Raw genomic sequence first — 26,244 nt, forward strand, 5'->3', positions numbered from 1 at the left:
TTACTCCACTCATCTGAAATCACTTCTCCCAGTTCTGAGAGGAAGGGGAAGCTAATACGCTCTTTCCTCAATTGTTTGAAAAATTTTCTTTGTTTTGCCGAGGCCACTACCGGCTCTTCCCAGTTCAGTGTTTCCTTAATGGCTTTGACCAAGGGAGGGAGCAGGGCAAAGTCAAAACCTGAACCAGACTCTTCCTCCTCAGATTCACTTTCTGAAAGGACAGCAGATGGATGGCTAGGCAACGAGGAATCCCAAGTGTCCTGGGCCTGAGCCTCCCTCCCCGGAGACCTTGGAGACTCTATGGGAGACAACTGGGGGGCTTCAAACTTCTTAAGACTGTCCTTAACCAATCTTTCCACCATAGACCTTAGCTGTTGGTCAGAGTCACTCCTTTCACCCGTCGCTTTGATATAACAGTCATCACAAAGGGACTTGTCAGCAGGAACCTGCGTCTTGCACCCCCAGCATACACCTTCAGCTCCGTGACTTGGGCGAGCTGTTGAAGGGCGGGAAGATTCCCGGCTACGGAGACTGGTTCTCGCAGGAGAATCATGTCGTCTGGACCTGGAAGAGGAATGCCGGCGGTGGGACTTAGACAAATCACTTCCTCGGTGAGAACTTCGTCGTTGAGTAGACCTAGAAGGGCTGTAGAACAAACCAGCAGTGTTAGTGGAACATTCCCTAATGTTCCACTGCTTTCCCCCCCCCCGGCAGGTAACCCCAAAAGAAGTACCTTCTCCGAGGGGGCTGGCCACTAGCAGGCGGTGAGGCATCCACAGGATCCATCAGGGCTGGAGAAAAAACAGCCTAATTTAAATACAGAAAACAGCAAGGAGGCAGAGAAAAAACTGATCCCATAAAGACACATACCTTAAAACAGAAGAATCAAAGCTCAGGAATGATGCTGCAGGCTTCACAAACATCCCAGGGATACTACCAGCTGTTTTCCGTTTTTAAATTCGCCGCCATAATGACGTCACGATTTTCGTCACTAAAACGCTAGTGCGCATGCGCGAAGCCCGCATCGTGCATGCGCGAACCAAGCCTCGTCCTCGCTCCGGTCTCGCGCATGCGCAGAACGACCGAGCGACGAACGAGGAAGTAACTGGGCGGCTGGAACGCACGGAAACCAGCCACCCAATCAAGCCAGATAGACCGCACGGCGCTGTATGGGGAGATGAAAAAACGGGGGGACACTGCACAAAAAAAGCAGACAACAGACAAATACAGGCTGCCATGGAAAGAAAACGGCTCACCACTCCAGTAGACGGACACCAGCCGAGGTAGGTCCCCACACATGCCGGACTTCTGAGAGGGGGGGAGGTTGGGGGCGAACAGTCACCTGCTAGTAGCAAGGTTCACGACTTAAAACGCGGTTTCACCTGTCAGTGACCAGGCATACACCTCTTCAGCGCCTCTTCCATATGCCCCTTTTCCATATTCCGCTAGTAGCTAGAGCTTATTGGAAATTTGCGACTTCCAAGTCGCACGGCCGGTCCGTAACGCAGAAAAAAAAAGTAAGTCTTTAGGGTAAAAAGACACATGTTAAGTCCTATGGAGGAGGACAAAAAAAGAACACGGCCTGTGGCAGGGAGCAAAGATTTATGGGAGTGTCGTCCTATAGGGTAATGGAGGCGGGACTAAACCCACACGTAGGCTGCCATGGAGTCTGTCAGGAAAATAGGTTTTAATTCCTGTTAAAATCCTCTTCCTTTTTATTTATTTCTTTTTTTGTTTAGCAGGTGCTGTTACTCAGCTGCAATAGGCATCTGTCAATCCTTAACCACTTCAGATCCGCGCTATTGCCAAATGACGGCATTAGCGCGGACCTACATTTCCGGGACTACGTCTATTGACGTCGTCCCGGTTACGAGCGGCCTGCGCGCCCCCTGAGGGGCGCGCGCGGCGCGCTCTGTGATCGGCGAGTCCGTGAGACTCGCCTGATCACCGATCCGTGTAAGGGGTCGATCCCGACCCCTTATCACGTGATCAGCTGTCAGCCAATGACAGCTGATCATGTGATAGAACGGAGCCGGTAATCGGCTATTATTCCTCCTCGCGCTGACAGCGCGAGGAGAGAAAAAAAAAGCCGATCACCGGCGGCCGTGATCGGGACATCAGTCCCGATCACGGCCATCAATACAAGGGACCACCTGCCACCTGCCTGTGCCCACCTGCCTCCCGCAGTGCCATCCTGAAGTAAAATAAAAGCAAAAGTGCCCCCCGTCAGTGCCCACAGTGCCACCCCACAGTGCCACCCACAGTGCCACCCAATCTGCCTCAAAGGTGCTGCACCCCAGTGCCGCCCATCAGTGCCCAGCAGTGCCACCTATCAGAGCCACCTATCAGTGCCACCTATCAGTGCCCATCAGTCCCATCTATCTGTGGTACCTATCAGTGCCCATCCGTGCCACTTATCCGTGCCACCCATCCGTGCCATCTTATCTGTGCCCATCTTTGCCCATCAGTGCCGCCTTATCTGTGCCCATCGGTGCCGCCTTATCTGTGCCTATTAGTGCCGCCTTAACTATGCCTATCAGTGCCCACCAATGCAGCCCATCAGTGCCCACCAATGCAGCCCATCAGTGCCCACCAATGCAGCCCATCAGTGCCCACCAATGCAGCCCATCAGTGCCGCCTAATCAGCGCACTTCAATGAAGGAGAAAAATGACCCGTTTGCAAAATTTTATAACAAACTATTAAAACATGATTTTTTTTTTTTTGCATCTTTTTTTGTTTGTTTAGCAAAAAATAAAACTCCGAGCTGTAACTAAATACCACCAAAAGAAAGCTCTATTTGTGGGAAAAAAATGATAAAAATTTCATTTGGGTACAGTGTTGTATGACCGCGTAATTGTCACTCAAAGTGCATCAGCGCTGAAAGCTGAAAATTGGTCTGGGACTGAGGGGGGTTTAAGTGCCCAGTAAGCAAGTGGTTAAAGGACCAGTTTAGACGTGCCCTTAGGCTGGATTCACACCTATGCATTTTTTGTGTTTTTTTTTCTCATTTTGCAGATTTCACTACAGTGTAGTGCAAATCTGCAAAATGCAAAAAGCACTAAAAATGCATAGGTGTAAATCCAGCCTTAGAGGTTCCTGTACAGCAAGCCCGGGATTTGGTTGAACTATCAAGAGCATTATGTTTTGCCATAGACTCCATTAAAGATTCTATTCACCAGGCGTCCCACCTTGTGCTTGTGCACGTACACATGCGTAGAATCCTGTGGTTAAACTAGGCAGCTAAAGCACCATGCAAAAAGCTCCTGACTGGTTTTCCTTTTCATGGGGAATCGGCTATTTGGGGATGATTTGGATAAATACATCCAAACGATTTCAAGTGGGAAAAGTACTATTTTGCCAGTTAGGAGAAGGAATAAACGCCATTCATTTAAACTGACTCTCTCTCCTGCGCTAGGGGCATCCGCCTCTAGGCAGTGGCGACAGCCTCAGCCATCAGATTCAACAAGTCCTGGGGGCGGAAACCTGCAAAACCACAATTCTAAAGCCTCATCATGAAGGGGCGCTCCCCCCCCTCGCTAGAGTGGGGGGGGAAGACTTCTGCAATAATCAGAAGTCTGGCAAGAGGAAATTCAGAACATATGGGTCATCTCCACAGTGTCTCTAGGATACAAACTAGAATTTCAGGACTTTCCACCATCTCGTTTTCTGAGGTCAAACGTTCCCAAAGATCCTGGGAAAAGGCAATCTTTGTTTCGGGCACTAGACCGATTACTGGCTCGGGGTGATCATACAAATCCCCACAGAAGAGCACGTTTTGGGGTTTTATTCAAACCTCTTTACAGTACCAAAACCGAATGTAGACATCAGACCCATTCCAGATCTAAAGAATCTAAATCCATTCCTGAAAATCCGCTCTTTTCGCATTGAGTCTATCAGGTCAGTGGTTTCTATCCTACAAGGAGAACTTCTGGTGTTCTCGACATCAGGGATGCATATCTGCATGTCCCTATAATCAGCAGAAAATCTGATCGTGTTTATGGGGCATTAGCGTACCTAGATGATCTATTGCTAATAGACCAGTCAGTGGCTCGTTTGGAGCAAAGCGTTCTCATTACAATCAGTTACTTGGAAAGTCTAGGTTGGGTTCTCAACCTAGAGAAGTCTTCCTTAAAAAGGCTGGAGTACGTATAAAACCCCAGACTGCTTCATAGAATATTTTCGGCCCGTATCAGATCAATGTAAGGACAGGAAGTGAAGGACGTGTTGTCAGAAGCTCCGTTGAGTAGCGCCGACCAACCAGGCATCCTAGCCATCCAGGACCCAGCCATCCAGGACCCCTCCCCCCAGCAACAGCAGCTGCATTTAACTGGGACCCCCCTCCCTAGCGTCGAAGAACAATAACGGGACCCCCCTGGGCCCCACTCACCTAGCGTGCCTGCCGCCGACAGCCTTGTGGGGAGGCTCACAAGACACTCCGCGGCTCGGGCCTAGCTTCGGCCAATTGCCGGTCCGCAGCTTCACCTCCTCCACCAGCCTCCTTTGGCAGGCCGAGGCACCCACACCTAGGGGACCGTACCCTGCATCCTTGAACGGGACCGGAGCAGCACCGGGAACCCAAGACCATCACTCCGGCCTAGCCCGGCGACCATCTTGGTCCACCCAGGCACGACCACAGGACTTCACGGGCACCCGGAGCATACCGCCTGTACCCCCTAGCAGGTTGTACCGAGATCTGGTCCCATTCCTGACCCAAGCCCATGTGTGGGCACCATCCACAGCCACCGATGGCCACCTCTGCTCTAGCTAGCTAGCTAGACGAGGAAGACCTCGGCTGCGGCTGAGCTCCAGCTCACCCCCACCTCTATTCAGCAGGCCGGCCTGCCCTTCCCAGCTCAGAACACTGCTGCCTTAGCAACCAGACCACACCTCAGAGGCACCAGGTGACACAGCAAGCCAGGACTACCATACTCAGCCCTACCCCGTCGTCCTTCTTGCTCCACCCAGGCGCCGCCGCATCACTGGTAAGTAGTGGCTTAGCCCCCCAGCACACTCTTCTCCTTTCCTCAGCCCCCATCTCATCGCCTCTCCTCTTCTCTGATCAGGTAAGCTCCCGGGTCCCCAACCCCCCCCCCCCCCTGCCGGTTCATCCAGGGTCCTGTGGCCAACTGCCACCCCCGGGGGTCAGCAAGGAATTTTTTCCCCCGCTGGAGCAATTGACTGGCACCACTAGGCTTTTTTTTTTGCCTTCCTCTGGATCAACAGGAGAGCGGTAGGTCAGCAGGCCCCACGCGCCCCCCCCCCCATCACTGCTACTGGAACCTGTCGCACCATCGTCAGCGCCACTACACACCACAGCTGTCACCAGCAGTATTCTTCAGGTCCAGGACCTTTGCTACAAGCAGAGGTAGCTGGAACAATCAGTAATTCACGGCTCGACTACACAAACTCCTTCCACATAGGAAACCCTAAGATCATCCAGCCTCCATTCAAAAAATCCTACAAAAAGAACAACTACTAAAGACCGACCTACAATCAACCATCAAACACAGGAAGATACCAACTCAACCACAACAATTGGCATGCGCCATGATCAAGGTCATTGACAAGGTCTGCAGTCAAACACAGACTGGAAGTACACGATTTCATCACCCAAAACAACATAGATTGCCTCTTCATCACGGAAAGCTGGCTAACACCCGACTGCAACACCATCCAACCGAATTGGTGCCTGAGAACTACAGGATCCTAACTGAGCATAGGAAAGGGAAAAAAGCCAGAGGCCTAGCAGTGATTTTTAAATCTCACCTTGTGCTCACCAAACCAATTTTACAGAACTCGGTGCCTTTCATGGAGACACTGACTCAACATCTTCAATCAACACCCCAAGACACCATTCATATACTTCTGTGCTACAGGCCACCAGGACCAAAGGCTAATCTCCTTACACTCCTCACTGAATTCATTTCAATACACACCCTGAAAACCAAAAACGTTCTGGTACTTGGGGACTTTAACCTCTGGGCAAACGCTACCCAAGACCCTATTGCGACCGCCTGCACCAACCAACTGCAAGAACTGGGCCTCCAGCAACTGATAGACTCCCACACATGGCTCAGGTCACACCCTGGACCTCATCTTCAAACAAAATATATGGACATCAACATACTCCACAACATAACACTACCATGGACGAACCACCACGCCTTCAAATTTAAAATCTCCACTAACACCACCCTCCAAAAATGGAAACTTGCAACAACTACTCATTGGACCAGATCACCGCTCGACGGAACTAAAACTCAACTCCTTAAACATGGCATTACTACAAACAGCAGACTCAGTGGCTCCGAAACGCAGAACACTCATCCGGAGAAAAAACTTGGGATGGTTTAATGCCACTCTCATTCTACTCAAGCAAGAACGCAGAAGAGCTAAAAGAGCGTGGAGACGAAATCCTACCAAGGAAAACCACACAAACTATAAAGGACTCACGGAGAAATATCACAAAGCAATCTTCAAAGCTAAAAAAAGATTATTTCTCGAATACCATCTCATCGGCCTTAAACCGCCCTCGGTAGCTCCTCAAAATAGTCGCTCAGTCGACTATTTTCAGCAAACGAAACCCAAGATTTCATTAATGAGTTTCATTAATGAGTTATCAGATTTTTTTCATCAATAAAATCTACAACATCCGGAAAACAATTCACCAGAAAAAACAACAACCAACCTCATTCAACCAAAGCAAAAAGAAGATATCGACACGAACATCCCACAACCACCCAAGTTTTCTCTGACCCCCAATCACCACGGACACCACTAAAAACATCAAACCTCCAAGCCAGGACATCACCAATTGACATCCCCACAAAACTCCTGAAAGAATGTTCTGACATCCTTGGCTCCCACCTTAACTCACCTCATAAATCGGTCATTTAAAGAAGTTGTGGTTCCGGACGCCCTCAAACAAGGCATCGTCAAACCCCTGCTAAAGAAACCCAACCTCATCCTTCGGGTAAAAGATCTGGAGAAACCCATGTCTCAGATTTACGGGTCCCTACTGGTTGCTGCCGTCCCCGAGCTGTCCTCCCTCCGCAGGAGATGGGTGGTGGACATACCGGAGCTGGATGACGATGACTGGAGGGAGGTTTGGGATTTTCCATTCTCCCCTTTGGTTTCAGCCAGGGACAAATTGGTCCAATACAAAATTGTACACAGAGCCCACTACACACCCCACAGACTGCACCAGATGTCGCCGACGCATTCCCCGGAGTGCTGGCGCTGCTCTTATCGGCCAGGAGACTTCATTCACATTTTCTGGGCTTGTCCAGCGATTGTATGCTACTGAAAGGAGGTTCTCCTGGTGATAGTTAAGACTACTGAGATTAGTATTCCCTATGATCCTAAATATTGTTTGCTGGGGTTAGTGGAGCAAATGTCGATCCTCAGGGCTAGGAAAACACTCATATCCCTGTTGTTGTACTATGCACGCAAGGCCATCACCATGACCTGGAAACAACCATCTCCCCCCTCTATCAAGTTCTGGAAAAACCTGGTGAACGCTAAGTTGCCCCTCTATAGGGCCACATACATGAGCAGGGGTTGCCCAAAGAAATTTGAGAAGGTGTGGAACTGCTGGTTGGATGATAACACTACGGCAACGGATGTCGTGAATAACCCATAGTTTCTCGTTATGGTTATAGTATGATTATAGGCTGACCCAACTGCTCCTATGATACCTTATCCGATCATTATATTACTTAGCACTAATTCTCCTACAATACCCTCTCCCCGCATTGGGGTGTAGATAGACAAGGTTATGTTTGTGTTGACTTGCTCTGTTGCAGACGGTTGCTGCATCAGAAGTGGAATGTATGTTATGTGATGTGCCTTTTGTGGCCTGTTGCCACATTTAGAAGTTGGCCCCTGTGTGGGAAATGTTTGGCCCCTGCGTGGGCTATTCTGTATGCCAAAGAAAAACTCAATAAAAAAGATTTTACAAAAAAAAAAAAAAAGAAACCCAACCTCGACCCTCGGGACCCTAACCACCGCAGACCGATAAGAAGCCTTAACATCATCTCTGAGATTATGGAGAAAGCGGTAGTACAACAGCTACAAAGCCACCTGGACACGCACAAACTCCTGGACCCTCTGCGATCAGGCTTCCGCCCAGGCCATGGAACAGAAACGGCACTCCTCAAGATCTGGGATGACGCCCTTGAAGCAGCAGATGAAGGAGAATCATGTCTCCTGGTACTGTTGGACCTCAGTGCAGCATTCGATACAGTGGACCACAATACTCTACTCATCTGCCTCACAGAAGTAGCAGGAGTCACCGATTCAGATCTACAATGGTTCGCATCCTTCTTAGGAAATCGTTCTCAGACAGTGAAACTAGGAGCATTCACCTCTGAAACCCGAGCAATCCCTCAAGGATCACCCTTGTCACCAGTGCTCTTCAACATATACATCCGCCCACTCCTCAAAATCATCAGAATATCAGACCTCTGCTTCCACTCATACGCTGACTACATACAACTCTACTTTCATATCACTGGACAAAAAGTCCATCAGCAGCAGCTAGAAAAATGCCTCACTTTGATAGACGACTGGATGACCAGTAGCTACCTCAAACTCAACGAATCGAAAACAGAGCTTCTTATCCTACACGCAAACCAAGACCCCTTGGACACCACCCACTATATTTGGACAGACCATCTCAGCAAGGCCAAGAGTCTTGGAGTCATTTTCGACTCAGAAATGTCAATGGATGCACAAATAGGATCAGTAGTCAGCGGATCCCACCATCTCCTCCGCCTGCTATGTAGACTCATCCCCTTCATTTCAAAAGAGGACAAAGCAGCGGTAGTCGGAACAGTCATTTAATTCACGACTCGACTACGCAAACTCCCTCTACATAGGACCACCCCAATATCAACTTGCGCGCTTACAACTCATCCAAAATACGGTGGCAAGACTGATAAAAGGGGAAAAAAAAAAACCTGAGGAGCCTACATTGGCTAACCGTAAAGAATTATATCACATTCAAAACCCTCCTGCCTCACCCACAAATGCATCTATGGAGACGCTCCTCAATACCTACGTGAGAAAATAAAACACTATACACCCAATCGCAGCCTTCGATCATCTAACCAAAACCTTCTCCACATTCCCAAATCCTGTTACAAATCAAAGGGAGAAAGGAGATTCGCAGTCCAAGGACCACGGCTATGGAACACTCTACCGACTTACATCCGCATGGAAGAAAACCATCTGGCCTTCAGGAAAAAAACTCGAGACCCACCTCTTCTAAGCCCTTGTACACACGGTCGGACATTCTGACAACCAAATCCGTTGGATTTTGTGCGAAACTGTTGCATACACACGGTCGGACAAAGTTGTCGGAAAATCAGATTGTACATAACGTGATGACGTTATTTTGTTACGACGGGACTATGTTCAGGCTAGTAGCCAATAGCTTTGGTCTAGGAATTTGTTCTGAGCATGCGTGGCACTTTGTCCGTCGGAGTATGTCCGATCGGAGCATTTTGACGTAAAATTTTACGGACAAGTTGGAAAACAGTCCGATGGAGACCACACACAGTCGGATTTTGTATCCGACAAAACGCTCCGATAGGACACATTCCGTCGGAATCTCCGACCATGTGTACAAGGGCTAAGAAGCTTGACCACACAGGACGAATCCAGCGCCTTGAGGCGATTCAGTTCGGATTGTAGAGCTTTACAAGTTATTCATTCATTCATTCAATGTTGGAGATGTGAAAAGGAAACGGGCACCTTCCTCCATATATGGTGGACATGCACATTAATTCAGCCATACTGGAGGAAAGTACATGAGGTGACCACTACCATTTATTCACTACCTCTGGAATTCTCCCCAGTGCAATATCTCCTTCATCTATCTAAAATCCCCCAAAAGAAATGTTTTAAGTCGGTAACCTTGCATATGATCAATACTGCTAGCCTGTGTATTCCGGTACAGTGGAGATCCAACCACCCCCCTCAACCAAAAGTTGGGTACAGCATATTAAGCGTATAGAGACAATGGAGGAGCTGATACACATTTCATAGGATAGAATAGCTAGCTTTTTAGCCATCTGGGAGGCATGGCTCACTTTCAAAAAATCACAGCAGTATCAAGCATTGATACAGGGTGGCGACTGACCCTTGGCTTAGAGGCACTGTCACTGTGATTGACCCTCGGTCTAAAGACAGTGCGCCACTTGCTTCATCATCATATCTGGCAGGCTTGGAGTAGCTGGTAGCTCTGGTCCAGTATAATACTATGCTGAATGTAGATGAAGAGGGTAGCTGGTGGGACCCCTCACCCCCTTTCTGTCTGGTAGCTTGTCACTACGTCACCCCGCCCCCCCTCCCCTTTTCCTCTTCCCTTTACCCCTTTCTCTTTCTTGTTACCTCCTGTATCCCTATTCATCTCCTTCCTTATATCTTTCCACTTTATCTTACAAGATCTTTAATGTAAAATAGCAGTTGAGCAGAAAGAGGAACGGAACAGCTAACGCTGATATCGCCGAGACTCACAAAATGATTATATCTAGTCTAGCTATTATTGTCCAGTATCCTCGTTAGTCTCGGTAGACTTTCAAATAGACGATTCATCAAAAGGGAGAATAAAATCTATTTCAGTCCTTAGCAACAAGGCAGCTGTAAACATCCAGGCTATCTCAGAGGTAATGACTTATCATCTATATACCATTTAGTATGTTTACTTCCGTAGGCCTCTTATTCTACATGATTTGTTCTCCTCAAGAAATGTTAAATGTGTACTTAACTGTACAGCCACATGACATGTTGACTATTGAATGCTATTCTTAAACACTGTTTTTTGCATTTTTACCCTGTATGTTGTTTAAAACATACAATATAACCTTTTAAAGAAAAAAAAAAAGCCTGGGATACTTGGGTCTGATCATACACACAGCTCAGGAAAAGGTGTTGTTGCCTCAGGCAAAGATCAACTCCATAAGAGAGCTGGTGCAGATGGTCAGGTCGAAAGGAGATCTCTCCATTTGCCTTTGCATAAGGTGGTTAGGAAAGATGGTGGCTTCATTTTAAAGCGGTTCCCTATGCCCAGTTCCATTTGAGACTGTTGCAAAACAGTATCCTGTCTGCTTGGAACAAAATGAAAGGAAAATCCTTCAGACCAGTTATCTGTAAGGTGGTAACGAACGACGCCAGCCTTTCAGGCTGGGGAGCAGTGTTAGAAAATTCAACTGTCCAAGGACAGTGGTCAAGAACCGAAAGGACCTTGCCCATCAACATCCTAGAGATCTATTCAGGTTACGGGGTTGTCCTGTCAGGATCCAATCTGACAATGCCACAGCTGTGGCTTACACCAATCGCCAAGGGGGCACCAGGAGTCTCGCAGCACATAGGGAGGTGAACCATATCCCAACTTGGGCAGAAAGGAATGTTCCATGCCTATCAGCAGTTTTCATTCTGGGAGTAGAGAATTGGCAGGTGGATTACTTTAGTCACCAGCAGTTGCTCCCAGGGGAATGGTCTCTTCAAACCAACATTTTTTGGGCTGTTTGCCAGAAATGGGGGACTCCGGATGTAGATCTTCTGGCGTTCAGGTTCAACACGAAGTTGGTCAACTTTGTGTCCAGGATGAGGGATCCACTTGCTTGTGGAACAGATGCATTGGTGACCCCATGGGACCAGTTCTCACTGATTTATGCATTTCCCCCTATTCAGTTGCCACGGCTTCTTTGAAGGATCAAGTTGGCAAGAGAGCCAGTAATTCTGATATGCCATCCTACCTTTAAATTTAATGGCTTGGCTATTGAAACCCACATTCTGAAGAAACGCGGGCTTTCCGAGTCGGTTATCTCTATCTTGATTAATGCAAGGATGCCAGCTTCCAGAACTATATATTTATAGAGTCTGGAGGGCTTATATTTCCTGGTGTGAATCCAAAGGTTGGCACCCTCAGAGGTATATCATAGGCAGAATTCTTTAATTTCTAAAATTAGGGATAGAAATGAAGTTGGTTTTGAGTACTATTAAGGGCCAAGTCTCAGCTTTATTGGTCTTATTTCAAAGACCACTTGCTTGACATTCTTTAGTCCGGGGGGTTTTATGCAAGGTTTGATGCGGCTTAATCCACCAGTTAGATCATCTTTGAGAACCCTTGGGACTTGAACTTAGTTTTGTCAGTGTTACAAATATAGCCATTTGAACCGATACAGCATAATCCCTTAGTCCTTCTGACAAGGAAGTTAGTGTTCTTGGTTGCTATATCCTCAGAAAGGAGGGTTTCGGAATTGGCTGCTCTTTCTTGTAAAGAGCCATGCTTGATGATTCACGAGGACAGAGTGGTGTTGTAACCTTGTCCAGAGTGTATGCAAAAAGTGGTCTCAGGTTTTCACCTGAACCAAGATATTGTCCTGCCATTGTTTTTTCCAAAACCATGTTCCAGGGAAGAGAAGTCACTACATTGTCTTGATGTGATGAGAGTGGTCAAAGTTTATTTAAAGAGGACTGCTCAGATCCGGAAGACTGATGTCTTATTATACTGCCAGAAGGTCCTTAGAAAGGACAGGCAGCGTCAAAATCCACTGTTGCTAAGTAGATTCAGCAAGTTATAATTCAGGCTTATGATTTAAGGGGTAAGATTCCACCTTTTCAAGTCAAAGCGCACTCTACCAGGGCAGTTGGGGCTTCGTGGGCAGTGCATTACCAGGCCTCCATGGCTCAGATCTGTAAGGCTGCAACTTGGTCTTCAGTACATACATTCACCAAGTTTTATCATGTGGCTGTAAGAAGGCATGAGGATATTGCCTTTGAGCGCAGTGTGCTGCAGGCAGCAGTATAGGCCCTCAAGTCTGAGGGTGCCCTACAGGTTGTGTCTCCCTCCCCTCAAATAGCATTGCTATGGGACATCCCACATAGTGATTACTATGGTGCTCTGTGTCCCGTGATGTACAATAAAGAAAATAGGATTTTTATAACGGCTTACCTGTAAAATCCTTTTTCTTGGAGTACATCACGGGACACAGAGGTCCCTCCTCTCTTTCTGGATTTTGGGTATATTTCTTTGCTACAAATTTAGGGAGTGAACTTCCTGTATTTGGTATACCAGTGTCCATCACCTGAAGGTATCTATATACTTACATAGTGATTACTATGGTGCTCTGTGTCCCGTGATGTACTCCAAGAAAAGGATTTTACAGGTAAGCTGTTAAAATAACTTTTTGATGATAATAGGATTTTTATATTTCAGTAAATCAATTCAAAAAGTGAAACTCGTACAGTTTATATAGATATGTTACACAGGGTGACATATTTCAAGCATTTCTTACTTTTAATTTTAATGATTATGGCTTACAGCTAGTGAAAACTCATAATTCAGTATCTCAGAAAATTTAGACTATAACTTGAGCGCAATAAAGATTTTTAATACAGAAATTTACTGAAAAGAATATATTTTGTGATTTGTGCCACTGGCGCAAAACAAAAACGTGAAAACCCAAATTCAGAAAATGTATCAACATGGGGTGTGCTGCAGATACAATATACCACTAAGAGTAGTGGAAATAGTATAGGAATATGTAAATATGGGCAGCTGCGCTAACCCTTTTAATTATAACTCCACTTTATATATGTCAAAAAATATCCAACAATGTATTTAACCGGTTCCCTATCGGCTCACGCACATATACTGTGGCACAATGGCATTGCTGCACAAAATCCCATGCATATATGGGGTTATCTTTAAGACCCGCCAGAGGGCGTGTGTCCCTGCTGCATGGCGGGGGATCAGTGTGTGTGTGTGTGTGTGTGTGTGTGTGTGTGTGTGAACACACAAATCCCGGGGAGAGAAGACCTATTGTTTGTTCCTAGTAAGTAGGAACAACGATATATCTCCTCCCCTAGTCAGTCCTATCTCCATACAGTTAGAACACTTAACATTTATAGCACTGATCGCTATATAAATGTCAATGGTTCCAAAAATGTGTCAAGTTTTCAATTTGTCTGTCGCAGTACCTCTGAAAATTACTTGTAAAAAACAATAATAATAAAAATGCCATACATCTGCCATAAGTGTATGTGTGTGTGTATATATATATATATATATATATATATATATATATATATATATATATATATATATATATATATATATATATAACTACACACAGTGCCTTGCGAAAGTATTCGCCCCCCTTGAACTTTTCAACTTTTTGCCACATTTCAGGCTTCAAACATAAAGATATGAATCACCAAGAAGTGGGACACAATTGTGAAGTGGAACGAAATCTATTGGATTTTTGAAACTTTTTTTAAATAATAAAAAAATGAAATGTGGGGCATGAAAAATTATTCGGCCCCCTTGCGTTAATACTTTTTAGAGCCACCTTTTGCTGCGATTACAGCTGCAAGTCGCTTGGGGTATGTCTCTATCAGTTTTGCACATTGAGAGACTGAAATTCTTGCCCATTCTAATTTGCAAAACAGCTCGAGCTCAGTGAGGTTGGATGGAGAACAGCAGTTTTCCCGCTCTTTCCACAGATTTTCGATTGGATTCAGGTCTGGACTTTGACTTGGCCATTCTAACACCTGGATACGTTTTATTTGTGAACCATTCCTTTGTAGATTTTCCTGTATGTTTGGGATCATTGTCTTGTTGGAAGATAAATCTCCGTCCCAGTTTCAGGTCTTTTGCAGACTCCAATAGGTTTTCATCCAGAATGGTCCTGTATTTGGCTGCATCCATCTTCCCCTCAATTTTAACCATCTTCCCTGTCCCTGCTGAAGAAAAGCAGGCCCAAACCATGATGCTGCCACCACCATGTTTGACAGTGGGGATGGTGTGTTGAGGGTGATGAGCTGTGTTGCTTTTACGCCAAACATATCGTTTTGCATTGTGGGCAAAAAGTTCGATTTTGGTTTCATCTGACCAGAGCACCTTCTTCCACATGTTTGGTGTGTCTCCCAGGTGGCTTGTGGCAAACTTTAGACAAGACTTTTTATGGATATCTTTGAGAAATGGCTTTCTTCTTGCCACTCTTCCATAAAGGCCAGATTTGTGCAGTGTACGACTGATTGTTGTCCTATGGACAGACTCTCCCACCTCAGCTGTAGTTCTCTGCAGTTCATCCAGAGTGATCATGGGCCTCTTGGCTGAATCTCTGATCAGTCTTCTCCTGAAAGTTTAGAGGGACGGCCAGGTCTTGGTAGATTTGCAGTGGTCTGATACTCCCATTTGAAAATGATCGCTTTCACAGTGCTCCTTGGGATGTTTAAAGCTTGGGAAATCGTTTTGTATCCAAATCCAGCTTTAAACTTCTCAACAACAGTATTACGGACCTGCCTGGTGTGTTCCTTGGTCTTCATGATGCTCTCTGCGCTTTCAACAGAAGCCTGAGACTATCACAGAGCAGGTGCATTTATACAGACTTGATTACACACAGGTGGATTCTATTTATCACCATCAGTCATTTAGGACAACATTGGATCATTCAGAGATCCTCGCTGAACTTCTGGAGTGAGTTTGCTGCACTAAAAGTAAAGGGGGCGAATAATTTTGCACGCACCACTTTTCAGTTTTTTATTTCCTAAAAAAGATTAAATTATCCAATAGATTTCGTTCCACTTCACAATTGTTTGTGATTCTTCACAAAGATATAAAATTTTAATTTTTTATGTTTGAAGCCTGAAATGTGGCAAAAGGTTGAAAAGTTCAAGGGGGTCGAATACTTTCGCAAGGCACTGTATATGCGTGTGTGTATATGTGTGTGTGTGTGTGTGTGTGTGTATATGTATATGTGTATATATATATATATATATATATATATATATATATATATATATATATATATATATATATATATATATTTTTTTTTTTCTTTTTTTTCCCAAAAATATGTAGAACAATTTTATAAACTGAGGAAGAAATTTTGTTTTCAAAAACATTTTTGGGGATATTTATTATAGCAAAACAATTTTTTTTTTTCTCCAAAATGCATGCTTTTTTATTTTATTTATATATATATATATATATATATATATATATATATATATATATATATATATATATATATATATATATATTTGAGTACACCATTGCATGATCGCTCAGTTGTCAGTTAAAGCGACGCAGTGCCAAACTATAAAGTGTTCTGGTCAGGAAGGGGGTAAAATCTTCCGGGGCTGAAGAGGTTAAAGTAACAACCCCACTGCATACCTGCATACATAGATATTATAAAAATATTTGAAATGATAAAAGTTCCACTTTGGATCATTCATGTAATAGTCCCACTTTCCAAACGGATATTAATGTACTATCCAAAACACCTCGTGCTCTGTGATTCACCACCACCTTACACAATATGCACTCGCCAGACAATAGTAATAAAAAAAAAAAATATGTTAAACCTTAGCCCCTTTTGGTCTTTTAAATGGATGATCAGTAATATGCTCAGCAGATGCAGCAGTACTCTTTTGCATGTCTCCACCTTATATGGTTCTCAGGTACTCATGTAAAGTAAATTCCGCAAAAGAACACACATTTATTCCTTAAAAGCCATCAAAAAGTTCACACTTGCATCTAAGCCCTTGTACACATGGACATTCCGATAACAAAATTTCGTCCGAAACTGGTGTTGCATACACACGGTTGGACAAAGTTGTCGGAAAATCTGATCGTTCGTAATGTGATGTTATTTCGTTACGATGGGGCTACGTTCAGGCTAGTAGCCAATAGCTTTGGTCTAGGAATTTGATCTGAGCATGCGTGATTGGACCGCCAATCGTTCACAAGAGACACGGAGCAGCGGTGTGCCTATCTAAACGAAGCACACCACTGATCTGTCAGTGAAGAAAAGAGATCTTTTTCACATGATCTGTTTTCCTCAAGTGCAACACCCCCCCCCCCCCCCCAGTTAGAAAGAACCTCCCTAGGACACACTTAACCCCCCATGATCGCCTCCTAGTGTTGACTCCTTCCCCGCCAAGGTCATTTATACAGAGATCAGTGCATTTTTTTTATTTATTTTTTATTTTTTTAAAAGCACTGTATTGGTGACACTGGTCCCCAAAAACTGTCACTTAGGGTCAGATTTGTCCACCACAATGTCGCAGTCCCACTAAAAATTTCCGATTCCCTGCCATTACTAGTTTAAAAATAAAAAAGCCATCCATCGAACCCATAGCTTTGTAGACATGATGACTTTTGCACCAACCAAACACTTATTTACCAAAAATATGTAGCGGAATACATATTGACCGAAACTGATGAAGAAATGTGTGTGTTTATTTTTTTTTATTTTTTTATTTTTTATTTTTTGCGACTGTTTTATAGCAGAAAGTAAGGAATATTGTTTTTTTTTTTTTTTTTTTTTTTTTTTTAATAGTGCAAAAAATAAAAATAAAACAAATGGCACCAAAAGAAGGCTCCTATTTTTGTGGGGAAAAAAACTGTTAGTTAAACCAACCCAGCGCTGTATCGCAAAAAATGGCCTGGTCAGGAAGCCGGTAAAACCTAGTGGGGCTGAAGTGGTTAAAGCTGTAATTTTTCAGGGAAATCCAAACTAGACGAGAACTTTGGGAAGGTGACCATCAAAATCTCACTACGGAGGCGCAAGCAACCTTATATTTTCTCAGAAGATTTGATTTCATGAGATCTCTCAGTAAGTACTTGGCACAGATGAAGGCACTGGAAAAAAATGGGCAAAATATATAAAAAAAATAATAATAATAACATTATATATATATATATATATATATATATATATATATATATATATATATATATATATATATATATATATATATATATATATATATATATAATTTATTTTATTTTTTTTCTTACATTTTTTGACAGGGACGTGTAAGACTTTCAGGCTTTTATTGTGGTCTGTAACTCCGTTTGGGTGATGTACCTCTCTAATTGTCCTGGTGACCATTTGAAGATGGAACTGAAAATTTGTGGAAAATCGTGCATATTGAGTTGTTGCTGGAAAAACCATGGAGAAATGGGAACACTTGTTTTGGTGACAGCGGTCTGAGAGGATTTCCCTTATTTGGGGGGGGCGGATGCTATCTTGTTGAATAGCTTAGACAGTAAATGTAGGACAGTCTCCCTAATTGGATACTATTATCTATAGCCACATTTTAGCTGTAGGTATTCTGTATTTTTTGCTCCATGGGACGAACTTTTTTTCCGCCCTAAAAAATGTGGGGGGGGGAGGGGATGTCTGTGCGTCAGATGAAGCGAATATTGACCAGTCCTACTCCCCCACCAAACACACCCGCCCCGTCGCCGCTCACTCTGTACACACACACGCGGTAGACACAACTGGCTCGGGCCGCCCTCACTCACTCCAGCTAACCAGAAGCCGGCCATGCAGAGGCAATGCCACATTGCCTCTAATTGCGTCGCCACTAGCCCAACGTGGGGTTAGTGAGAGTCTGCTGTCACTAATCGTGCCCATCCCCATGTCGTTTCTGGGGGCATCTTCCTCCTGGGCTGCTGCAAGCCAATGGGGGCAGAGGGAAGTGGGGCCAGTAGAAAAGATGTAGCTGGATACTTCAGTTCCTGTTGCAAACAGAGCCAGCACCCTGTGGGATTGTGGAGACAGCTGTTTTGGGAGAAGTCATTACCTTAGAGCGGTAATTCTTTGGAAGTGGGGCCAGTGCCAGAATGAGTGGGATGGGTATTGAGATGGAGAAGTAGCTGCCTGGGTGTCAATCAAAATAATGAGGGGGGACAAGAGCGTCAAGGTGTGTGTGTGTGTGTGTGTGTGTGTGTGTGTGTGTGTGTGTTTATAATGCTGAAATATATACTCAAGTTTTTATGTGGAGACCATGCTGCGTGCTTAGATGAATAGAGGCATGTCTAACTACACTGCTTCTTGCCTTCTTTTCTTATCATTTCGATCTATTTGCTTGTATTATGACACTGGTCTGTGATAGGAACATGGGAGACATCCTGCTATAGATCTACACTGTATGGCCTTATAAGATCCAATTACTCGCTCATCAGATTATACTCACATAAACACTGGTGTATCTTTATTATAGGAATATATACCACTGGCTAACGAACAGTCCACTGGCTAATGTACGTTTTATTTGCCAGGGTTCTGTATGGGTCAGAATATTTTTTTTTCTTTTCCTCCTCTAAAACCTAGGTGCCTCTTATGGATCGAAAAATACTAACTTTTTTCAAGTGAGTGCCTATAAATGTAATCCTGCACTATGTATATGTACAGATGTAAAGGCACAGCGGGACCCCTGTGTTGTAGACTACAGGAAGAAGGCACCTGCAAATGCTTGCTAATATGTTACATGCATGCATACATACATACATACATACATACATACATACATACATACATGAAAATTGGTTGGTTCAGGTGTTAGGTTTTTGCAATTGTATGGCTAGAAATTACACAATGTAGTAAACCCTGGACATCCTGTGTGCAAATTTTTATTCATCAACTTTTATTTTTATTTTCTCCAGGTTCGATTGCCATTGTTACCCATTGAATTTTTGATGTCTGTTGTGGCCAAAGAGCAGATAATAAGAAAGGACTTGAAATGCAGAGATTTGCTGGATGAAGCAAGGAATTATCACCTGCACCTAAGCAGCCGGTCTGTCCCTGATTTCGAATTTACAATCCGCACTACACCAAGGAAACAGACTGCTGGTAAGAGGAATGTGTTTGATATGCTTTAAGTTTCCCCAGGTTAATGCATGACATTTTTATTGAATTGATATTAAGAGCCGGTTCACACAGGAGCAACACGACTTTCAAAACGACTTTTGGAGGCAACTTGGACACGACTTGGGGTGACTTACAACACGACTTTAAGTCACACCAGGCGACTTTTGCCGTGGCCAATCTCAGAGAATGAGCTCTCAAGGGGAAACTCCACGCCAAATTTATTTAAAAAAAATTGGCGTGGGTTCCCCCTCCGAGAGCATACCAGGCCCTTAGGTCTGGTATGGATTTGAAGGGGAACCCCCTACTCCGAAAAAACGGCATGGGGGTCCCCCCTAGATCCATACCAGACCCTTATCCATGCACCGTACCAGGCCGGCCAGGAAAGGAGGTGGGGGACGAGCGAGTGACCCCCCCCCCCCGAGCCGTACCAGGCCGCATGCCCTCAACATGGGGGGGGTGCCTTGGGGAAGGGGGCCCCCGGATCCCGGCCCCCCACCCTATGTGGATGAGTATGGGGTACAATGTACCCCTACCCATTCACCTGTGGAAAAAAAAAAAAGCAACACACAAGGGTTAAAATAGTTTATTGCACAGCTCCGGGGTCTTCTTCCGTCTTCGGGGGTCTTCTCGCCGGACTCCTCCGCTATCTTTTGCTCTTTTGCTAGCTCTTTTACTAGCGGAGGAGCCCGGCTTTCTTCTTCGCCGCCCTCTTCTTCCAACTTCGGGGGTCTTGTCCCCCTCTTCGGTTCTTCTTGCCGGGCCGGTGTTCTGTCGCCGCTGTCTTCTGTTCTGCTCTTCTGTTCTGGAGATGTTGCCTTGTCGCTGTCTCCGGTCACAATGAAAGGACACGCGGCGGAGACAGCGACAAGGCAACATCTCCAGAACAGAAGACAGCGGTGACAGAAGACCGGGCCACCGCTTGTAAAAGAGCTAGAAGAAGGCGCGGTGGCGCGGCAAGAAGAACCGAAGAGGGGGACAAGACTCCTGAAGTCGGAAGAAGAGGGCGGTAGCGAAGAAGAAAGCCGGGCTCCTTCGCTAGTAAAAGAGCTAGCAGAAGATAGCGGAGGAGTCTGGCGAGAAGACCCCCGAAGACGGAAGAAGGCCCTGGAGCTGTGCAATAAACTATTTTAACCCTTGTGTGTTGTGCTGTGTTGTGTTGTGCTGTGTTGTGTTGTGCTCAGGAGGGGGGGGGGGGGCGCTCGCTCGTCCCCACCCCTTTTCCTGGCCAGCCGGGTAGCGTGCTCGGATAAGGGTCTGGTATGCTCTCGGAGGGGGAACACACGCCAAATTTTTTTTTTTATATAAATTTGGCGTGGAGTTCCCTTTTTGAGAGCTGATAATTCTGTGAGAGTCGCCTCCGTATAGACGGAGATCCGACTTGGAGGCGACCTCCATTGAAATCAATGGGTACCAGTCACCTACAAGTTGGATAGAAGTAGTACAGGAACCTTTTCTGAAGTCGGAGCGACTTCAGTAATGTGCATTAAGACGGCTCTCATTCACTTACATTGATTTTTACATGTAGCGTGACTAGGGGCAACCTGAAGTCGGATCTGAGTCGCCCCTGTGTAAACCGGCTCTAAAGGCAGATTGTTATTTTATAAAAAAAACAAACAAAAATCATGTCATACTTACCTGCTCTGTGCAGTGGTTTTGCACAAAGCACCCCCGATCTGCTTCTTGGGTCCCCCCTGCCAATTCTCCTGGCTTCTGCCAAGGGGCCCCATAGCATGCAGCTTGCTATGGGGGCACCCGCTTTCTCCTGAGCCTCTGCCGTGTCCATTCACACATGGAGCATGACCTTGGCTCACTGGCTGTGATTGACAGTAATGGTAGTCGAGGAAGATACCTGGGAGAGCCATTGCTCTTGTGCACATTGCTGGATTGAGATGGGGCTCTGGTAAGTATTGGGGGCTGCTGCACACAGAAGGTCTTTTACCTTCATGCATAGAGTGCATGAAAGTAAAAAGAAAAAAAAAAAAGTTTGAGATTTTACCACCCTTTTAGGTTGCCTCTAGATTTTCAGTCTGCAAATTGTTTAATTTTATTGCCATTCTTTTTATCCTTCTTTAAGCTTTACTCCAGTGACTAGGGATGAGCTTCGAGTTCGAGTCGAAGCTTTTTTGTTTACTATAAAGGGCTCATTTTATTTATTTTTTAACCCCATGATGACGGGTGATAAAAAAAAAAAAAACCCCCAAAAAAAACATGCTGCTGCTGCTACTAAACGTTTTAGGCCTGGTTCACACTAAGAATGACCCGAACACCCCCCTGTTCAGTTCGCACCAGAACCTGCGAACAGACCTAAACTTCGTGTGAACTTTAGAACCCTATTAAAGTCTATGGGACTCGAACGTTCACAATCTAAAGTGATAATTTTAAAGGTTAATATGCAAGTTACTGTCCTAAAAAGTGTTTGGGGACCCGGGTCCTGCCCCAGGGGACATGGATCAATGCAAAAAAAAGTTTTAAAAAGGGCCGTTTTTTCAGGAGCAGTGATTTTTAATAATGATTAAAGTGAAACAAAAGTGTAATATTCCTTTAAATTTCGTACCTGGGGAGTGTCTATAGTATGCCTGTGAAGGGGTGCATGTTTCCCATGCTTAGAACTGTCCCTACACAAAGTGTCATTTCGCAAGGAAAACAAAGTATTTTAAAATCACTTTCCATTGTCGGCTCCCGTAAAACAGAACACTCAATGAGTGTCTCTGTATTAGCCGACAATTCATTCATTGATAAAAAATAAAAAAAATAAAAAGCGTGGGGGTTCCCCTAAATTCAATTACCAGGCCCTTCAGGTCTGGTATGGATATTAAGGGGATCCCCGTGTCAAAAAATAAAATAAAAAATTGACGTGGGGGTCACCCTAAATATCCATACCAGACCCTTTATCCGAGCACGCAACCTGACAGGCCGCAGGAAAAGAGGGGGGGGACGAGAGAGCGCCCCCCCTCCTGAACCGTACCAGGCCACATGCCCTCAACATTGGGAGGATGCTTTGGGGGTCTGTGACCCCTCAAAGCACCATGTCCCCATGTTTATGTGGACTCATCCCCACAACCCTGGCCGGTGGTTGTTGGGGGTCTGCGGGCGGGGGGGGCTTATCAGAATCTGGAAACCCCCTTTAACAAGGGGACCCCCAGATCCCGCCCCCCCCTGTCTGAAATGGTAAGGGGGTACTAATGTACCCCTACCATTTCACAAAGAAAGTGTAAAAATGGTTAAATAAGACCAACACACTTTTGAAAAATTCCTTTATTTAAAAAAAATAAATAAATAAAAAGATTCCAGCGGTGGTAATCCACTCTTGCTATCCATCGATGGATGATCATCTCTCCGGGGTCCAGCGATGGCTGATCTGATCCAGCGACAGGGGATCTCACACGGGGATCTCCCCTTTCACACGGGGCGGATCCGTAATGATCCGCCCCGTGATGATCCGCTCGCTCAGTGGGGATCGCTCCGTTGTCCCCGCTGAGCCGGCGGCGGACAGGGCGGTCTCCGAGAACTGTGCAGGGACCGCCCTGTCAGCTCTCCTCTATGGGGATCGGACGAGCACGGACCGTCTGTCCTTGTTCATCCGATCCGCTCTGCAGACGGATAGAAAAATAGGATTTTCCTCCGTCTGCAGAATCGGACCATAATGGAGGCGGACAATAGCGGGTGTCTGCGGATGTGCATCCGCAGACACCTGCTATCCCATAGGGATGCGTGTATGTATTTCATCCGCAAACGGATGGATGAAATACGGACATACTGTCCGCATGTGTGAAAGGGGCCTTTAAAAGACTTTTTTTCCTTGCGAAATGACACTTTGTGCAGGGAAAGTTCTAAGCACGGGAAACATGCGCCCCTTCACAGGCATACTATAGACACCCCCCAGGTACGAAATTTAAAGGAATATTACACTTTTATTGTTTCACTTTAATCATTATTAAAATCACTGCTCCTGAAAAAACTGCAGTTTTTAAAACTTTTTTTTGCATTGATCCTGGTCCCCAAACACTTTTTAGGACAGTAACTTGCATATTAGCCTTTAAAATTAGAATTTTAGATTTCTCCCATAGACTTGTACAGGGTGTTCTGGCTTTTCGAATTTGCTGCGAACAGCCCAAATTGTTCACTGTTCGCTGAACAGGCAATGTTCGACTCAAACTCAAACTCGAAGCTCATCCCTAGTTCACACCTATGCTTTTTTTTTTTTTTTTGGTGCTTTTTGCAGAAACTCACTACAGTTCATTTAACATGGTTTCCTATTGGACACGTTCACATTTATTCTTTCAGCCAATGCGTATTTGGAAAGGGTGTAGGACTTTATTCAATGCAAAACAGTACTTTTTTTGGTTCAGTAGACTTCAAATGGAGAAGCTGCAGAAAAGCATGTTGTGCGTTTTTTGCAACGATTTGCATTTTTTAATCTGCCCAACAACAAATTCGCCCAAAAGAAGCACTGTAGAAACGGATCAAAAACAAACTGCATAGGTGTGAACCGAGCCTTATGCTGGCCATACATGTATCGATTTTTGGACGAGAATATTCATACAAACAAATCTTTGTATGCATGCTGAATGAATGTAGTTTGGAAATTTCACTTGCTTTTAACATTCAGTTTAAAAATGAATTTAATTTCTGAACGAAAACCACATACATTGTCTGAAAATTCCTTTGACCAAGAAGTTTTCTGTTCTGCTCCTTCAAATTTTCCCATGACCGTGGTTGAAAAAAAATGTTAATTTGACTGCACTACTGATTAGAAAATTGAACGAACATTCTTAAAATTAAATTTTTTTGAAGACAGACGTTGTTTTTGTATGGCCAGCATATAATATATTAGTTTTGTCTGAAAATCAGTCTTTTAATTATATTATTTAAATTTTTTTCTTTAAATAAATTTTATCTGAGTCTGATTTTTACCAGATTCAACCTCCTAATAGTATGTACGGTATATATCTCTTCTGTTTGCTCTTCTCAGAGTGGATTAGAGATTTTGCTCCCTAACCATATAGTTTGGTTATTTATATTTACAACTGCATATAGATATTTAAAGAGGTTGTGTTTGTTTTTTATTATAACAAACATGATGTACTTGCCTCCACTATGCAGTTCGTTTTGCACAGAGTGGCCCAGATCCTCCTGTTCTGGGGTCCCTCGGTGGCTATTTCTGCTCATCCCCGCAATAGCTAACCCCCCTCAGGCTAGAGCTTCCCAGAGTTAGCTTGCGGACACACTCCCTGTCATACACGCTGCGTCCTTAGACACAGAGTGTATGACTCGGTCCCGCCCCCCCAGGCGGCCACATCATTAGATGTGATTGACAGCAGTGCAGTGTTTTTTCACCACTTTCAGACCGGACCATTTTGCTGGCTTAAGACCAGACCACTTTTTGCGATTTGGCACTGCGTCGCTTTAACTGACAATTGCGCGGTCGTGCAACGTGGCTCCCAAACAAAATTGATGTCCTTTTTTCCCACAAATAGAGATTCTTTTGGTGGTATTTGATCACCTCTGCGTTTTTTAATTTTTGCGCTATAAACAAAAATAGAGCGACAGTTTATTTTTTTACTTTTTGTTATAATAAAGATCCCCCAAAAATATATAAAAAAACATTTTTTTCCCTCCCTTTAGGCCGATACGTATTTTTTTACATATGTTTGGTTAAAAAAAATCGCAATAAGCGATTATTGGTTTGCGCAAAAGTTATAGCGTTTACAAAATAGGGGATAGTTTTATGGCATTTTCATTAATAATTTTTTTTTTTTTTACTAGTAATGGCGGCGATCAGCGATTTATTTATTTTTTATTTTTTTATTGTGACTGCGCCATTATGGCGGACACATCGGACATTTTTGACACATTGTCATTTATACAGCAATCACTTCTATACAAATGCAGTGATTCCTGTGTAAATGACACTGGCAGTGAAGGGGTTAACCAGTGGGTGGCAGTGTAGGGGTTAAGTGTTCCTAGGGGCGTGTTACTAACTGTGGGGGGCTGGGCTTTGTTTTAGTGAACACTGATCTCTGCTCCAATCACACGGAGCAGAGATCAGCGTCACATGTTGCTAGGCAGAACGGGGAGATGCTGTTTACAACAGACTGGACTCACGGGGGTCCCGACCGCCACGCGGGCGTGCCACCGCCGGCGCGCTCGCGATGGCAGGGCGGCATTTAAAACTGGACGTACCTGTATGCCAATATGCCTGCCCGTGCAATTCTGCCGATGTACATAGGCGTGCACCGGTCGGGAAGTCGTTAATGCATAGGATGCATTAAGGTGAAAAAACACGAATCTTTACAATCCCTTTTAAGAATAAATCTTCTATTTTATTTTCAAAAATAAAATAAAATCGTTAGTTGCAGCCCTGAGACTCTGTAATCTTGTACACACTGCTAGTTTTTTTTTTTTTTCTTTTCCATTCAACCAAGCAGCGGAAACAAAAGAAAACTGACAGCTTACATCAAAGGCGGTGTACTAATAATCTGAAGTTAGTACAGCAATCTCCCCTGCTGTTCTGTTGTGTTCTAGCAGGGGGGTGGCCCCCCACCAGAACACTCCGGTCAGACATTT

At 44.7% G+C, this 26,244-nt stretch overlaps 1 protein-coding gene across 3 annotated transcripts in view; it reads left to right on the forward strand.

Annotated features, from left to right (window-relative positions):
- Positions 1 to 26,244, forward strand: part of KLHL8 (kelch like family member 8) — a 131,766-nt gene that overhangs the window by 51,349 nt on the left and 54,173 nt on the right. For all 3 annotated transcript variants that reach the window (XM_077476364.1, XM_077476363.1, XM_077476362.1), the window contains exon 4: positions 19,473 to 19,659. In XM_077476364.1, coding sequence (XP_077332490.1) covers positions 19,473 to 19,659 — 187 coding nt within the window. The remainder of the gene's footprint in view (positions 1 to 19,472; positions 19,660 to 26,244) is intronic.

This window comes from Lithobates pipiens, unplaced genomic scaffold, assembly GCF_037356315.1.
Source record: "Lithobates pipiens isolate NorthernLeopardFrog02 unplaced genomic scaffold, aLitPip1_a1.2 Scaffold_13, whole genome shotgun sequence".
In the NCBI taxonomy this organism is placed as follows: Eukaryota; Metazoa; Chordata; class Amphibia; order Anura; family Ranidae; genus Lithobates; species Lithobates pipiens.